This window comes from Sinohyriopsis cumingii, chromosome 6 (assembly GCF_028554795.1).
Source record: "Sinohyriopsis cumingii isolate HCF-2022 chromosome 6, ASM2855479v2, whole genome shotgun sequence".
Taxonomy (NCBI): domain Eukaryota; kingdom Metazoa; phylum Mollusca; class Bivalvia; order Unionida; family Unionidae; genus Sinohyriopsis; species Sinohyriopsis cumingii.
Window position 1 is genome coordinate 22,436,483 of NC_142966.1, and position 19,626 is coordinate 22,456,108.

General features: G+C 34.7%; 1 protein-coding gene across 1 annotated transcript; it reads left to right on the plus strand.

The window, feature by feature from the left end:
- Positions 1-275: 275 nt before the first annotated feature.
- Positions 276-4,817, plus strand: LOC149796480 (uncharacterized). Its single transcript, XM_089960229.1, has 2 exons — positions 276-1,403; positions 3,897-4,817. Exon 1 carries the CDS (start codon positions 355-357, stop codon positions 1,387-1,389), a length of 1,035 nt encoding a protein of 344 aa, XP_089816355.1. The 5' UTR covers positions 276-354; the 3' UTR covers positions 1,390-1,403; positions 3,897-4,817.
- The last annotated feature ends 14,809 nt before the right edge of the window (positions 4,818-19,626 follow it).

The window sequence follows — 19,626 nt, forward strand, 5'->3', positions numbered from 1 at the left end:
TTTGTAAAGCAAGCACCTTCACGCATGAAATTTGAAACGTTCTACCCAATAGGTACCCACCAAAATTATGGCGGTATACGCTGGGTGGAGCCTATTTTCCACAGTGGCACGCGGGGAGACATATAATTGACAGCCTGCACGAAATAGGTGTGGCAAAGTCTGCGGTAGCGCGTGTAGAGTAATTTGATTGACAAGTTAATGCTGCGGAATACGTATTCTCACCTGTTAGAGTGGCATTAGAGGGGGAGCTTCATCGAGGTCAAACATCCAGTGACTTATCAGCGTCAAGTAAAGCACACGACAGTCGCACGCCGGTCGCACGAACTAACAGTTCTTGAATGCCGCATTGGAAAGATGGCAACAACTGTGGGATTCATACCTTTGCAATTAATTCCAACGAGTATCTTCAACATAGACAAACTGGCAGCTAATGGAACCTATGTTGTAGTGAAAACTCCAACGGTTGCTCAGCAAATTCAGCTCTCCAAATCAATTAAAGAAGGAAAAGAAGCAACAATTAACAACAATAATAGCAGCAAGCCAGTCATTTTGCGATGCAAAAGACGGGTGGATTTTGCGGGATGCAAACTGGTCGATACGCAAAACCCGTCTGTCGCAAGAAGAAATGAACGAGAAAGACGGCGGGTGAAAATGGTCAACTTAGGATTTGAAACTCTTCGACAGCATGTTCCAAGTGGAAAGAAGAATAAGAAAATGAGCAAAGTCGAAACGCTGCGTTCTGCGTGCGAGTATATAAAGCAGCTGCAGGAGCTACTTAACGGAGATGGGGAGGATGGAACAGATACGAGTATGACAGATCTTCTCAACAATTCCATGTTACAGGATCATCAGGCATCGGTCAAGGATATAATCAGCAACATGGTGAACAATAACAACATGGTTATCAACAATAATAGCCTGGTCAACAACAGTAACAATGTAATATCAGCAGCGAAACCACTAACAACAACAACAATACAAACAACAGACTGTATTCAAGATACTGCTACTAACGAAAAGAGTGACGTGGACTATAGTGTGCAAATGCCTGTTTCTCCAACTGCCTCCGTGCCATCGCCGGTCGCATCATGTCCAAGCAACATGTCTGAAACTATGTCTCCATCATATTCTCAGACAGACGCATATTCACAGACATTCGGAACACAGGACATATATACAAATCTCAGCTCAAAATCTTTCTACCAAACGGTGAATTACCCTAACCAGGGGAACTACACTCAGTCAAATTCCTACACACAGCAGCAGGTGTACACACATACTAGTTCTGGTTCTTTGCATTCGCCAACTCCCAGCATGTCTTCGGATGCATCGTATGATTCGTTTAGTCAGGGAGAAGAGGATTTGCTCAGCTTTGCAAACTGGTTCTGATATATTCTACAATGGTGAGCTTTCGTTATTTTTTCTCTCGAGTCAGATTAGAAATTTAAATATTTCACAATGATTTGCCCTGGTATATATATATATATATATATATATATATATATATATATATATATATATATATATATATATATACATATATATATATATATTCTAGAAGATGCGAGGTTAAAGTAGGAAAATAGAGTTTGAAATCAGAGATTTGCTTTTTACACACAGCAATTAAATTTAAGACTTGATTGTGGTTACATCGTAGAGTTAAGTAATACTTTCTCTGTATCTGGAAAGAGTTTCATATTTTTCAATGTCACACGCTACACTGAACCTAACAATTTCGTTGCTTGTTTGTGTTATCTGTATGTAAATAACGCTTGTTTGTGTTATTTGTATGTAAATAGCTCTTGTTGCATTCGAATTCTTTTCTTCTCAAAATATAAATTATAGTAATTTGAAACCAGGGGTAATAAGACCCGGGTATAAGTTCATATTGCTTATATTTGTTTCTGATTGACTTTATGTTGTGAACATATTCAAGTGGACACAATTTAAAATGCTGCCTAGTTCTTTATAAAGTTAGTAAATTAAAGGTTCCAAGGTATAAATTTACCAGTACTGCAAGTAATTGAACATAAAACCGCATATTTACAATACAGGCCTAACTATAGGACAGCGGACACGTTCTTTCAACGAATCATTGCTGTTATTTCAACAACAATTGAATCAAATCGTGTTGTCTGTAATCATATCACAAAATTAACAAGGTTACACAGACATCTACGGCATTAAAAATACCATACATAATCATCTTGGCGATAATTCAGATTTAATGTAAGAAATTATGCCAGTGAGATGCTAGGTCAAAATATCTTCAAATGGGTGTTCCTCAGGTAGAAAGGTTCTATTTGCAATGCTGTTGGGTATTTGTCCATGTTTTGACCAACGCTGCTCTTTTCTAGTGTAATATTTAGAGTAGTAATCTGTGTAACGTTCTGTAAATAGTTCGATATTGCTCTTTGTTGCAATGTATAATTAGTATTCCTGCGCTCTAGTAAGTAGATCAGTTCTCCATTTCAGTCACTCGAGTTTGATTAGCTCTCGCGCTTTACTGACCGATTTCCCGTCGTTCTTAAACGGCACGCAGCTATTAATACACTTCTCATCGAAATGAGATATAAAGTTTCAACAGCTGATACCTAGTTAACACAAGAGATTTGCACACACGCTTTCCAATAAACATACTTCAGTACAATATAGACTGATAGGCGGTTTAGTACTCCAAAGGTGCGCAAGACCCGCAACTATTGATCTGTTTTTCATCAAGCAGTAATTTCTCTACAAAATGCGTGCTAGATAGTATCAGGCAGAGCAGGACAGGTTATATCTCCCACGATATAATTTTTGGAACACATGTCTGATTCTCACATGACGTAAAGAACAAGCATGTTAAGTGCTCAACCGGATGTTACTTAAACCACACACACACACACGTACATACAGACTTTTAAGCTACAGCATATATTAAACTTAGTTAGGATTGAAATAGAATAGCAGTAATGTTTGTATAGATACAATTTGGCTGCAAAGTGTGCGGAAATAAACGAATTATAACTTCGACATGCATATGAAAATAAAGCTATAGATAGTTAAATGTCTAGCGGAAAGTAAAGTTGCATTTTGCCATTGAGATCGTTATGGTGGATTATTTTATCTCTTAACGCTTATTTTTAAAAGCCCTACAGCATGAATAAAAATGTCCTTTTTTTTCTTCTTGAAACAATACATTGTTTCCACTGTCCAGAGGATGTTTTATGTTTTAGACTCAAAATCAAACGAGAAAATGTGCGTGCCTTAATTGAAATTTGATTTCATTGCAAGAAAAGTAAACTTTAAACATTGAACGTATATCCAAGTCAGAGCTCATGAAACAGAAAGAAATTTTGAAAGTATTAGAAAGGATTTTCAGACTAAGTTAAATGGTGTATACAAGTTAACTTCTGATAACAGTTCTGATAGATTGCAAAAGAAGCCATTGCAGATTTATATTACCCCTCAGTTAGTAGTAGTATCAGTAGTAGTAGTAGTGGTAGTAGTAGTAGTTTACGTGCATTGTGCACGGTAGTAGTAGTAGTTTACGTGCATTGTGCACGAAGAACACAACTTCTACTAAAAACAGAAAAACGCTGTACTCGGTAGTTTACGTAGTCTTCTTTAACCTGTTCAAATGTGCTGCATCACTAACTCGTGAATGCATACCTCGTGACATTTATTGAGCATACCTAACATAAATGCAAGGGTAAGATTATTTTCGTGGAAGTTATTTCACCATGAAAATCTCTTGAACTATTCCGATTGAATAATGTAGTCCAAGTTATACGCCACCCCACTAATAAATACTTATTACATTCGCTTTCCTGGGAGTTTTCATTGCAAGGTTTTCTATTTTATCTTTGCTTCAATAAACATTTAGTAATGAATTATTTTACATTTATTTTTAGGTCACGCAAAGGTGCACTGGTTAAGCGGTTGAAAGGCGGAGGAAAAAATTGAATACTTTACAACAGATGATAAATGTGTCCAGCTTTCAACGAAGCAGACGACAAGTTCACATGCTTGAAACTGCACTACCGGTTGCCTTGGAGTCACGTGCATCTGAAAGGATTTTTATTTTTTACATTTTTTATTTTCTTCAATCAGCAAATGTCGGACTTGGGGCAATATTGAGAGTATTTTTGTATTTACATTTCATAGGATCACTGCCATAAATACAATGTGGGATTTAATACCACTACCTGTTTATATCAAACAAACGATTTATTTGAAATAACTGCAGATTTATATTTTTTCTTGAAGTGTAAAGCTCAATTTTTATATCAAGTTGTATATATTTATTCATCCAAAGGATTGAGGATATATTTTACAAGAGATCAATGTTTTTATATTTGAAAGTTCTTCTAATTTTTATATTTCAATATATCTACTCAACTATTTTTGGTCAAATCGTGTATTATCAGCCGAACAGCTTTTGCTGTTCGTTTTCTTGTCTTTTTCTTTCTTGTTGAGATAAACTGACATTGCATAAAATACAGCTTCGTTAGTTTACATGACTGTTGTGTTCACGTTTGACAAAGCAAAAATTATTGTATTATGACGACAGTTAACGAGCTAAGTTGAGTCAAAGTTGTCAAAATTTAACTTTGAAATTCTAACGAATCTTGTTAAAATTAGTGCTTCCTGGCAGTTTTAAAGTTTTGTACAGTTTTACTCTATTTTAAATATGCTATACACGAACTTTACAAATGTTTGTATATATATTGTGGAGTATAATTTTATAGACATGTTGTTTCATTTTCACTTTTATACTTTGAGCCTTCTCTATATTTGGATATATTCCAAGATGAATAAAATGGTGAAAATGTTACTTTTTTATCTCTTCATTCAACAAATAATTTCCATTATATATTAATACTTTCTTCTCTTTCAAATCACCTTCATCCTTTCTATGTATGTACCACCAATTACGTCTCTCCCTCTCTTTCTGTCGGTCCGTCCACCTAAAGACTTATTACGTGGTCAGAGTAAATTCTCACTCAAATGAGTCATACGTATCCGGAAGAGGGTCTACTTAAGAACTCTTTTTGCTGCTGGAGTAAAATCTAGCCTCGAGCTGTTTTTCCCCATATGTTAAAATACAAAATTAGTTTGCTACTCGGACAAAATCGCCGTAGGGTAGACCCCACCCCTTTTCATCCAATCTGAAATTAGCAAGATTATTTTTTTTTTCTCAAGGTAAAACTGCTCTACTGTTGAAATTTCGTCTAAGGTCGCTCAAATATGTTATGAAAAGTTGTAGATAAGTTTAAAGGAAGGATTAGAGTGATTAGATGAATTGATTTTGGTGACAATAGTAAAGTTTTCCTAGAGGAGATAGTTTACCTTTTTTGGGTGGAGGATAATCCTGGATTGACGTTAAATTCGACGACAATATACTGAGAGTTTTTCCTCCGAGAAAAAATATTTTAAAACATAATTTAAAGGAGAAAGTGTATTCTAGGGCCATTTTCAGAGTTGGTGAGGTGGGGGCTTAGAGGGCAAACTGCCTTACGTTGCTGACAATGTATCTAATCGAAATCACACCTAACTCTTTAATGAGTTTGGAATCATTGCGTACCAAACATATTAACGAAGAACTTAATTTTTTATTTGTGACTACAGATTACATTGAAGACTCTCGATCGATCGATAACTGCCCATTTGACGACGGAGTCATATATCATATGTACCAAACCAAAGACGACTTCTTTTCCATTTGTAAGCAAAAACAAAGCCTCTACAATATTAATTTCTCTCTGTCTCTGTCTCTCTCTTTCTCTCTCTGTCTCTGTATCTCTCTGTCTGTCTATCTGTCTGTCTGTCTCTCTCATAAATTCTAAAACCCTTTCTAAGTTAATTTCCAAGTCTATTGAAATAACCCTAACCACATTCAGAACACTACAAAGGAGTACCGTTTCATCGCAATTTAGAAGGAACATTCTCAACACTACCAGAAAGTATTCGCATTGCACAAGGTACTGTCACGACTCTGTTGTCTTTCACATAAACAATGAAAAAGCAAAATCAACAAGTTTAATTTTAAAATTCAATAAATAATGTATTTCCCTAGAATACAAAGCGAAAATTTAAAATGAACTTACATTATTTTGAATTAAATCCCAAATCATCCTAAAAGTTCTATCACAAGTCCAAAGGTATATTGTTCCAAATGAACAAGTCTTGGATGAGCTGATGTTCCAACATTCTTGATGTATCACAGTGATATAATCCAAAATGTTTTTGAATGAATTCACAATAATCCCAAAATAGTGTTCAAGTCCAAGCAGTCATTGAACAGTTCATAATTCCAATGAATATTTTAAATAAATGATTCCTCTGAAATTATACCTTAACACAACAGTAAACGATTCTAGACAAATATTTGTTCGTCTATATATATCAACTGTCACCAGATTTATGACATATAAAATATCTGGTCTATTTACATCAATTTTAACAAACAACCTAACAAAACAGGTAGACCACGTTGTTTTTCAAGGGAAAACCAGTGTACTGAACTCAGATCCAAGTAAACATGTTGTTTACAGTTTACCAGTTTCTCAAATTATAATGTTCAGTCATGGACAAAAGTTAGCCGTGTAATATCTTATTTACAACGACGCTTGCAATCTACAATCATGGATAACAGTTAAACACATACTATAGGTATAACATACAAGTGCATTCAGAACACTACCAAGGAGTACTCTTCTCTCGCATTGTACAGAGTATACGTAGAACACTACAAATGAGTACTCTTCTTTCGCAATGTACAAAGCACATGCAGAACACTAACAAAGAGTACGCATCCATTGCGTTGTACGAGACTGATTACTTTGAGTACAGCTGAGCTGTAAGAATATGCATGCCTAGTGTTAAGGATGTAAAAATTTGCTTGCTAAAGAGACGAGTTAAAATGGTAATAAAAAGATATGCGGTGTGCGTCAGGTTTTCGAACGCCAGTAAGACTCGCTTTTATATAACTTTTCTTGTGGTCATCGTACCGGAAACCTGGAATCTGAATTAACTGTACATTCAAGATGATATTTGATTGCCGAAGGGTTGCTGTACCTATTGCAATTAACTATCTCACAATCTTTAATTCCATTAAACATGCTTTTGCACATACTGAAAATATATGACTCTAGTAGAGCTGCATCTCCATACCCCAACACTTATAACGTACGTCTTCTGACATGCAGAATGGCATAATGATGTCGTGTGTTACGAAGCAAACTTATATTACAATTGTCTTATAGAGAAAATATAAATCGTGTTTTAAATTTGATACACCTAACTCTGTATGGTTAAAAAACTATCCACGAAACGGCAAAAAAAAAAACCTGTCCGCCTCTAGGAAATAATATGTCCACCCCAGGCAAAAGATATCTGACCACATCAGACAAAAATATAATGGTCTCCTTGGCTGATGCACGGTAGGTAACCACTTGATCCAAAGCCACCCCACTCCCACGTGTCTGTTGTTGCTCTTGTTCTGAGTTTAACGCAGTTTTTCAGCACACAATAGGCTATGCATGTTGGCAGTATAAGTGCTGAAGGAAAAACACGGAAAAACCTGGTAAGAGCCATAGACCCACGAGACGCTACTGGAAAGCTTTGTCACATACCAACATTGACCGAGCCTAGACTAGAACCTACACATACATAGGTGAGATAGAGATGATCTGTAAAGGCGAGCGCTTTACACCATTCGAACACCTCCCCCACCCCTTATCTGACTTACACAAATTTTAGCACAAAACTGTAAAGTTGACGATGATGGCGTCGCTGCTGTTGTCACCATAAAAAAGTGACTCATGTGTCTCAGTATACTTTTACGTATATTTTATTCAATTTATATTTGATTTCATTTAATTTTTTTTGTAAGTTTCAAAAGGTTTTTACGTTCAATTTCATTACATGTCAAAATAATGTAGTTTTCTTTACATGGAACTGATATTTTCTTAGAAAATAATTCGACCTAGACTCTTCAGTTGTAGTCACCTGGAGCTGACCTGTTTCCCGACCTTGATTTCAGAAATCACTGATACAAGTAAACAACTTTTTATTTTTATCCTATTCTTAGAGTCAAATGATTGGTTTTGTCAAGGTCACACATGCTTTTATACGTAAATACTTCTCGAAGATTCTGGAAAGTTGAATTTGCTTTGCGTTTCGAGTTACTATATAATCATTGTTTATAGAGATTTTTCTGAGTCAGGGCTTTTACTTTACACTGGAAAGTGTCTGTTATGTCAGTTGGAGTTATAATTTAATTTTTATTCGAATTATTTGGATTCCAAAGGATTCTAAAGGATAATTCTTTTTCCTGGAAATATATGAGTGCTCATACAGAATTCTTGGACAAAGACATTTCATTAATTCAAACACCGGATTATAGTTTGTGAATAATACAGAACTGTAGACATTACAACACCACAAAGGATACAGTATACGTCATCGTATTCCATCTTGGATTTTTCGTCGGGACTGGAATTTGAATTCAGTAGTACATTTCATTATCAGGACTTCAAAAATTTGATTTGTGGATTATTCTTGGATTACTTTTGGATTTTATTCTTAAAACCGTAAGTTCTTATGTTTTTTCTTCATTTTCAAAAGTATTTTTCCATAAATCATTTGTTAAATTTTTCAAAGCTTGTTGTTTTCACTCTTTCTTGTGTTACTGTTTATTCATGCATAAACACGTAACAATATGTAACTTAATGTAGATAATATAAAAGTGATTGAAGGATGCTAACGGCAAAATATAGATTCGCGATTGAGAATGGTAGAGTTACTCCCCTTTCCTCAATTAACTAACGCGTTTTGTTTATACTTCCTGTAAAGAACTATGAATGTATATCTGAAATTGATATTTAAAAAATACGTCTATCTATTAGCCTATTAGTGTAACATCAAAATGTAATGTTATTAAAGGTAATTTAATATTTGGTACCGGTCTGCCTGTAAGGGAGAAGGGAACAAATGAGAGCAAATAGTCCAACCACAGATGTTTCCAAAGAGTTCCTTCAAAGAGAAAGGAATAAAAACTTGTTGAATGGAGAAAGATAAACGTTACACCAGAAAGCAAGGAACAATGCTGCTAATTATAGCCTTTTTAGAATGTAAGTCTTGCCTCTTATGTAAGACGCCATTTAAAGTTCCGAATATATTTTCTGCTATCTCCATGAAATCGAGTACGTTAGTTATCAGTTCAGATGCATCAAGACTATGTCACTTATATTACGGACTGACTTGTACACCACATATAAAATAAGCATAGCATTACGCTCACTTTCTGGAAATATCTGCATTTTAATGACATGAATGAAATTTTTTAGTAAAAGTGACCTTTTTGGAGCAGCAATTTCGGAAGAAACTGTTGATACAATGTGTGTGTGTGTGTGTGTGAGAGAGAGAGAGAGAGAGAGAGAGATTAACATCTATTCATGTAATATCTGTGCAATATGTAGACCTGACACTTTTGTTCAATGCATATCTAAAGATAACGTTTTAGGGAAGGGCAAATCACATGCACCGCCTTCGGTATAGCCGATAGCTCATTGTTTGTTTGGTCGACGGTCTCTTGTAGAAAGCCTTACCTTGTGGTTTGGTCGAAGGTCTCTTGTAGAAAGCCTTACCTTGTGGTTTGGTCGACGGTCTCTGGTCATAGCGTATCATATCAGCGACAAGTAAATTGGTATTTTACAACTGGCTTAGTCTGTTATCAAGAACAGAGGAATGCTATATATAGTGGATCTCATATGGGTAATGATTTAATATTTAATTCATAAAACGAATTGAAGGCTCCCAAAAGCTGGACATTATTCAACCAGTTTCATAAATTTAAGATTAAATCATTACCCATCTGAGTTTCTTTTATCACAGAATAATAATAATAATAATAATAATAATAATAATAATAATAATAATAATTCTTATTATTATTATTATCAATATTTAAAACTAGTTTTACAAAGAGTACTATAAACACATGGCAGGCGTATAATGTTTCATAAATTTAAGATTAAACCATTACCCATCCGAGTTTCTTTTTATCACAGAATAATAATAATAATAATAATAATAATAATAATAATAATAATAATAATTCTTGTTATTATTATTGTTATTGTTATTATTTTTATTATTATCATTATTTAATACTAGTTTCACGCAGAGTACTAGTAACACATGGTAGGCGTATAATGTGCCGTTCATGCTACTCTTGTTCCATATTTACATTTATCAATATTCAATTTATTTCAGTTTTATCGCTGAAATATCAACAAGTGAATTATATCTGGAAAGGTATATGAAAGAAATATATGTCGCATATAACTTTAGCATTGCAAATATTGTAATGCGGAAACAAAAGTCATATCAGTCACACAATGGTTTGCCCGATGGAAAGTAGCCTAATATTCATCGGCAACATATTCGTCAGAATCGCGATGTTGACTCTAAACAATACTATATCAATCATATATGATTGAGAATCTTTGAAATTTATCAACCAGCCTGTGCCCTACATATCAATCTGAGTACAGTCAACATCCATTGAATAGTTCAAGAGAAGAGTACAACTACACAAACCTCAGAATCATAGTTGTGTCTATCGTGAGCTAAAGGCGTATGCTCTAAGATTAATATTTTCCCCCGTCCATCTACACGTATGTCAACTCATCCATCATTGTTCTATTTCGGAATCCCATGCACACATATAAGATACCTGCTTTAAAATAATTTATTTTTCAACTTTCCAATAAACGAACTTGGACTTGGCGATATGTCTAATCAGCATCTAATAATTTACACAGCATATACCCGGCTATTCTTGAGAGTAGGCATTTGTCTCTGGATCAAAATTCTGGATTCAAAACAGTATCCGGTCTGTGTATTGTGTGTGTGTGAGTATGTATATATGTATGTATGTATGTATGTATGTATGTATGTATGTATGTATGTATGTATGTATGTATGTATGTATGTATATATGTATGTATGTATGTATGTATGTATGTATGTATGTATGTATGTATGTAGCTAAGTAGGTAGGTAGGTATGCATACATCTCTGTCTGTCTGTATGTATGTATGTCTGTATGTATGTATGCATGCATGCATGCATGCATGCATGTATGTATGTATGTATGTATGTATGTATGTATGTATGTATGTATGTATGTATGTATGTATGTATGTATGTAGTTAGGTAGGTAGGTATTCATACATCTCTGTCTGTCTGTCTGTATGTATGTATGTAGCTAGGTAGGTAGGTAGATAGGTAGGTATGCATACATCTCTGTCTGTCTGTCTGTCTGTCTGTATGTATGTATGTATGTATGTATGTATGTATGTATGTATGTATGTATGTATGTATGTATGTAGCTAAGTAGGTAGGTAGGTATGCATACATCTCTGTCTGTCTGTATGTATGTATGTCTGTATGTATGTATGCATGCATGCATGCATGCATGCATGTATGTATGCATGCATGCATGCATGCATGCATGCATGCATGTATGTATGTATGTATGTATGTATGTATGTATGTATGTATGTAGTTAGGTAGGTAGGTATTCATACATCTCTGTCTGTCTGTCTGTATGTATGTATGTAGCTAGGTAGGTAGGTAGATAGGTAGGTATGCATACATCTCTGTCTGTCTGTCTGTCTGTATGTATGTATGTATGTATGTATGTATGTATGTATGTATGTATGTATGTAGCTAGGTAGGTAGGTATGCATACATCTCTGTCTGTCTGTCTGTATGTATGTATGTAGGTAGGTAGGTAGGTAGGTAAGTAGGTAGATAGGTAGGTAGGTAGGTATTTATACATCTATGTCTGTCTGTCTGTATGTATATGTCTGTTTGTATGTATGTATGTATTTATGTATGTATGAATGCATGTATGTCAGAGAGAGAGAGAGAGAGAGAGAGAGAGAGAGAAGAGATGCCTGCATTGCTATATGACTCGGAGACTTAATATCAGTCCGTATAACCAGTATATATTTAATAGGACTATGTGTATATACTAAAGGACACTTATTTTAGGCATAATATATGCAATTGTAACTTCATTTGCGACTGGTTTCAATCTGTAGCCAAAATGTATGTATGCATTTCACTGTGTTTTTGTGTGTTTTGTATTTTTAACGTGGCTTTAGCAATGTTTCAGTCATATCTCTACGATGTCTGCATTGAGACTGTTGATTGTGATGCCTATCACTCAGGCATCATGCGCAGACATGTAACATCATGCCCACCCAAACGCATTATTCTGACACCAAGCCGACCAGTACTAACACCAGCCTCTTAATGCTGAGCGTCAAGAGAGGTAGCTGCTTGTACCATTTTTATATGTCTTTGGTCTGACTCGGCGGGGGTTCGAACCCGCGACCTCCCGCATCGAAGGCATACGCTTTAACCACTCGGTGCGTTATGACTGATTTTTTTGAAAGCTACGCGAAAAATCCTAAACACACACACACACACACACACACACACACACACACACACTGTCCTACAATTAAGAAAAGTGAAAACGATCCAATGAAAGGAGTCAACGATATCGTTGGCAGGCATTATATTGCACATATTGTTTATTTAGGTCGGTCGTTACCTCCAGCAGACAGGACCATGATATCATGCAGACTGTGCCTTGATATCAGGCAGACCGGACTGTGCAGATTTTCTTCTCCCTTGATTTTTCCATAATTTCAAAAGATGAAATCGACCTTAAAAATGTGATCGGTCTCGAAATATGCAATTTGTGAATGAAATATGACCTTTTAATTTTGAATATAAAAGCGGCAGAAAAGTATTTTTTGTAGCTTTTTGTGTCAGTTAAATATTTCAACATTAATAAGTCTGTTTTTATATACCATATATCATTTCCACTTGACGTACTAAAAGGTTGTCTACTCATACAATAACTAGGCAAAATGTAGCTCTGACGCTTTGTTCAATGCTGAGAGAAAGGAAATTTACTATGGTGAGGTTGACCATATCCCGTGGATAGGCCTTAATTACAGTGGAATTTCAGGTTAAACAAGTAAGAACATCGTCAGCGGTATCTGCAACACTCACTAATTCAGCAATTGGTTTACACCTGCTGAAGCAAAAAGGGGTTGGGGATATACGAAATAGAAGTGGGACATTTTCCTTTGCATAAACATTCGATGTGTTTTTTCGTTATATTTGTTCAGGCTGTCTCATATATTTCTACTTTTTTCACATTGTATGTATGTATGTATGTATGCATGTATGTATGTATGTATGTATGTATGTATGTATGTATGCATGCATGCATGCATGCATGCATGTATGTATGTATGTATGTATGTATGTATGTATGTATGTATGTATGTATGTATGTATGTATGTATGTATGTATGTATGTATGTATGTATGTGTTTGTGCGCGTTCCTGCTTGCGTGCCTATGTATGTATGCACGTTTGTATGTATGCATGCATGTATGTAGCTAGGTAGGTAGGTAGGTATGCATACATCTCTGTCTGTTTGTCTGTATGTATGAATGAATGTATGAATGAATGTATGCATGCATGTATGTGTATGTGTGTGTGCGCGTTCCTGCTTGCGTGCGTATGTATGTATGTATGTATGTATGTATGTATGTATGTATGTATGTATGTATGTATGTATGAACGAGGTGCATTTATAGAGTTCTGAGTACTATATAGCAAAGTTCTTTATTTGCGAAGTCTGTCCGTTACAGTACTCTTCATACACCTCTGCTTACCTTCTCACTCGGATTCTCTAATAGTCGTAATCCTTTATGTAAAACTTCAGGGACGAGTTTGAATTACGTGATGTGATCACGTGAATTGTCAAAATTGTCAGCGATGGACGCTTTCCGGATAATTAAGGCAAACGTAGAACCAAACGCAAAAAGTGTCAGTCTTATTGGTGTAAAGAAGAGGGTTGCAGGACTGACGGATTAAAGCGTAAGAAATACCTTTGGATGAAAGACGTTGTTTTTTTTCTTTGTCCATTTCCAACACATTGAAGAACACCAAATTACAAAAGTTGTGGCTGGTTTACATACGTCAGAATTTTTTCTTCTGTAATGGAAACCATATACAATTCTCTAAACATTTTGTTGAATACGGTTCAGCTGACCATATTCAATGATATACACTTTCTACATACAACAATCAATGATGTACACTGTCTTCATACAACAATCAATGATGTACACTGTCTTCATACAACAATCAATGATATACACTGTCTACATACAACAATCAATGATGTACACTGTCTTCATACAACAATCAATGATATACACTGTCTTCATACAACAATCAATGATGTACACTGTCTTCATACAACAATCAATGATATACACTGTCTTCATACAACAATCAATGATATACACTGTCTACATACAACAATCAATGATGTACACTGTCTTCATACAACAATCAATGATGTACACTGTCTTCATACAACAATCAATGATGTACACTGTCTTCATACAACAATCAATGATATACACTGTCTTCATACAACAATCAATGATATACACTGTCTTCATACAACAATCAATGATATACACTGTCTACATACAACAATCAATGATGTACACTGTCTTCATACAACAATCAATGATATACACTGTTTACATACAACAATCAATGATGTACACTGTCTTCATACAACAATCAATGATATACACTGTCTTCATACAACAATCAATGATATACACTGTCTACATACAACAATCAATGATATACACTGTCTTCATACAAAAATCAATGATATACACTGTCTTCATACAACAATCAATGATATACACTGTCTACATACAACAATCAATGATGTACACTGTCTTCATACAACAATCAATGATATACACTGTCTTCATACAACAATCAATGATGTACACTGTCTTCATACAACAATCAATGATATACACTGTCTTCATACAACAATCAATGATATACACTGTCTACATACAACAATCAATGATGTACACTGTCTTCATACAACAATCAATGATGTACACTGTCTTCATACAACAATCAATGATGTACACTGTCTTCATACAACAATCAATGATATACACTGTCTTCATACAACAATCAATGATATACACTGTCTTCATACAACAATCAATGATATACACTGTCTACATACAACAATCAATGATGTACACTGTCTTCATACAACAATCAATGATATACACTGTTTACATACAACAATCAATGATGTACACTGTCTTCATACAACAATCAATGATATACACTGTCTTCATACAACAATCAATGATATACACTGTCTACATACAACAATCAATGATATACACTGTCTTCATACAAAAATCAATGATATACACTGTCTTCATACAACAATCAATGATGTACACTGTCTACATACAACAATCAATGATATACACTGTCTTCATACAACAATCAATGATATACACTGTCTTCATACAACAATCAATGATATACACTGTCTTCATACAACAATCAATGATATACACTGTCTACATACAACAATCAATGATATACACTGTCTTCATACAACAATCAATGATGTACACTGTCTACATACAAAAATCAATGATGTACACTGTCTTCATACAACAATCAATGATATACACTGTCTTCATACAACAATCAATGATATACACTGTCTACATACAACAATCAATGATGTACACTGTCTTCATACAACAATCAATGATATACACTGTCTACATACAACAATCAATGATGTACACTGTCTTCATACAACAATCAATGATATACACTGTTTACATACAACAATCAATGATGTACACTGTCTTCATACAACAATCAATGATATACACTGTCTACATACAACAATCAATGATATACACTGTCTTCATACAACAATCAATGATGTACACTGTCTTCATACAACAATCAATGATATACACTGTCTTCATACAAAAATCAATGATATACACTGTCTTCATACAACAATCAATGATGTACACTGTCTACATACAACAATCAATGATATACACTGTCTTCATACAACAATCAATAATATACACTGTCTTCATACAACAATCATGGAAATCACTTACAGAGCAATCACTAAACTCTATTAAGAAACATGAAAATGCCGTGTATGAGGAAAAATGTGAAAGAAACGTCGCAAGTGTGTATTTCCTATGAAAATGAGAACATTGTGTGTGTGTGTGTATATATATATATATATATATATATATATATATATATATATATATATATATATATATATATATATATATATATATTAGTTGCAGAAATTACTGTGGCTCTTACCGAAACAAAGAAATACTGTCATAATGATCAAATACCACGTTACAAATATAGTAATAATGAATTTTAAAATATTTCAGTTTACCATAGACAATGGTACTAACAACTTTCGGCCTAGAAGTTTCGAACCAGGAACTTGTGACTCTTTAACACAGAAAGTTTGACGCGGATCTCGGATTGATATAAAGAAAACAAAATTATCCAATCCCGATGTATTGTTCATGGAACGGTTTGTATCAAAAGTAACGAAAGATGATTTTTTTTTGTAAGACATTGTGCATGCCTACCAAGCAAAGTTATATTGATTGGAGGTTTTGAGCTCACTGAACAAGTACAACCAAACCGGAAGTACTGGGCAGGCAGCCATAGTTTTATGAATCTGAAGTTCAAGGCAATTCATCCGAACAGTACATAACAGAGCACTCAATCTTTCTAGACTTTCTATCAGCAAGAGAAGATGTAATGGTGGACAGGGGATTCCAAATCGGGGACCTGCTGAGTGTACGTCGTGCAACTCTAAAACCTCCATCGGTTGCGAAAGTGGGCTAAAGGGAGAACAACGAATGCTCTAGAAATTAGAAACAAACATGCCTAATTGCTAGACGGATAATAGAAGAAGGAATATCAATAGGAAATCTGAAATGTTACATGTCGAAAGAGAAAAAAGGAAGACTAAAATTTTACACATGGAAAGAGCTATTAGAAGACTGAAATTGTAAATGCGGAGAAAGCAAAATGCCATTCACTTCATTTCAAAGAAATAAATTTCAATATACTGACAGAGTAAGTATACTAAGTATAGAAAAGTATAATGAATGTTAAATTATAACTTGGAAATTTTAGTACGAGTGAGTCATTGTCCATACCTCGTCACCACCATTTGCATCTTATACGCTTTGATACACGTAATGCTGTTTTTATCAGCGCATTATTCCACAATGTTTTGTCTGAAATAAAGTAAACTGCATCTTTACTTTCATTTTAGATCATACTCACCAAATTAAACACAATTCGTTTCCCCTGCATCGTGTGCACGAAAAGTACTTTTCCATGTAATTAAACTACGTGCAAAAGTCTAAGTTTATATAAATTTCCTTTGCCCCTTTTATGCAATTCCTTTCATTACAGCAATAGACAAATAATGTACGTTAACTAGTATTTTATACTGTATAAATTAACAGTGGAATTAAATTGGGAGACCTACGTCAACCACCACATCATGTGCTTGCAGATCAAAGTTTATCCTGTTTGCAGCTTCGCTTAGCTTGTACATCAAAACTCTGGTATAGTACCTTAATTACATTGTAGCACCATAAAGTCAGTACATTCATCGCGTACAGGGTTCCAAAATTTGAAGTTAGCAAAGTAAGAAGACATTTTTGTTTTCTGTATTTATAATTATAGTGGTCTCCATAAGATTATAGAAACAATCTTAGTGCAGAAAAAAGTTATCTACCTTATTGCTAGTTTAATATCATTTGTTTGATGTGCATCATGCTTAATGTAGGATTATTCATTGCAAAAGTTACAAGGAAAGAAAATATATAATATACATTGCACAAAACACAAGAAAACATCATTGAAGCCTTATCAGCCATAGTGTATAACAGAACAGGCTGCACATATTCACAGTGTTTACACTGCGTAATAAATAGGTTTGAAATTGCACACAGTGGTCTGCGCATTCACTGATTGTATTCTGACCAGAAAGGATGTAAGCATAGACTGGTCTGTTCATTTACTAATTGTACCCTGACTTGAAATCATGTAAGCACAAACTGGTCTGTTCATTCACTGATTGTATCCTGATTAGAAAGCATGTAAGCACAAACTGGTCTGTTCATTCACTGATTGTACCCTGATTAGAAAGCATGTAAGCACAAACTGGTCTGTTCATTCACTGACTGCACCCTGATTATGATGTATGTAAGCACATACTGGGTTATTCATTCACTGGTTGTACCCTGACCTAAATACTTGATACACTTAAAGCAATTGTGGTAAAGAAGGCACTCACGCAATGTTTGTTTACGTATACCTAGATGACCTTGGATCGAAGCATACGAAAGTTAAGTTCTTTTAAGCTGTATTTTATCATTTGCATGAATGACATGCATTATTTGAACCAACATTCTTTGGTTTAGTGTTCTGATGAACATATACATTTAATTTCTACAAGCCCATTAGCACAGCATAAAACACAATCATCAAATGAGGTTCCCAGAAATAGGTAATAACAAACAACTGCAGTCCACTGTCGGATAATTTAGCTTTTTATGCGTTGACTTGTATGAATTAAAACACTGCAGTCAAAAGTTTGGTTCCATTGACTTGCCATATTCAGTTTCTTTGACAGTGGATGGCGTTGATCTTTCAAATATCTACTTTACTATATAGTTACTTGCTTGTCCATTATTAAGATTATAGGGCAGCAATGAATTCATATGCGATGCAGTTATCATGTTTTTTTCTATATTTCTCATCGAAGTTTTCATGCTGGCCTCCAGTTGCCATCCAAATGTCATATATAACGTTTATGTGTATTCAGTTTAAGGTTTAGAATTCCGTCTCTATGTTTGCAATACAGTCTTGCCCTGTGGATCATGGTAATTTACAAGTCATCAAATCGAGAACACTTTCAGTATTTTGGGGTCTGCAAAAACAGCGTTGGAAGCCTTGCATGGATTACATATACTTTTCTAAGTGTCTTTGTGACAGTTTTGGATTTATGTCACTGGCGGCAGGAAGGTATTTAAAGTGGCTCAAGGACTTGTCTCCTTTTATACTTTATGTTGTCTAATGCATGTGATATTTATGTTGGTTTCTCCCATTTATACTTTACATCAGGTCCCACCCCATTAAATTATATCTCTATATCTGTCTATGAAATCGTGGACACTGAACAACTAAACAACGCAATGCTTGCAGCAACCTTCATAACTAAAAAGGAAAAGACCACTTAACATTTAATAAAATATATAAAATTGTATCCATCGAACGATGTCATTTAGGATTCTATTAGCAAATGACCTAACAATCTCGTATCCTTCCAGATAACTGTTTCTGTAGTCAAAGAATTTCGTTTCCTTTGAACTACCCATATTGGAATTCTTACCGCATTTGAGACAAAAAATTGAAGAAACAGTAATATATAGACGCAAAGAACTTCAATTTGTTAAAGCTTCTGTATAATTACTGTACTCATTCACAAGTCCAACCTAACTGTTGGCACAACAGGGTCTACGTCACGAAACCTACTGATTTATTTTAGGAAGATGAAGGATTCTGATCAGCTATGGCATTTAGTGCTGACAGATCACGGTTAGG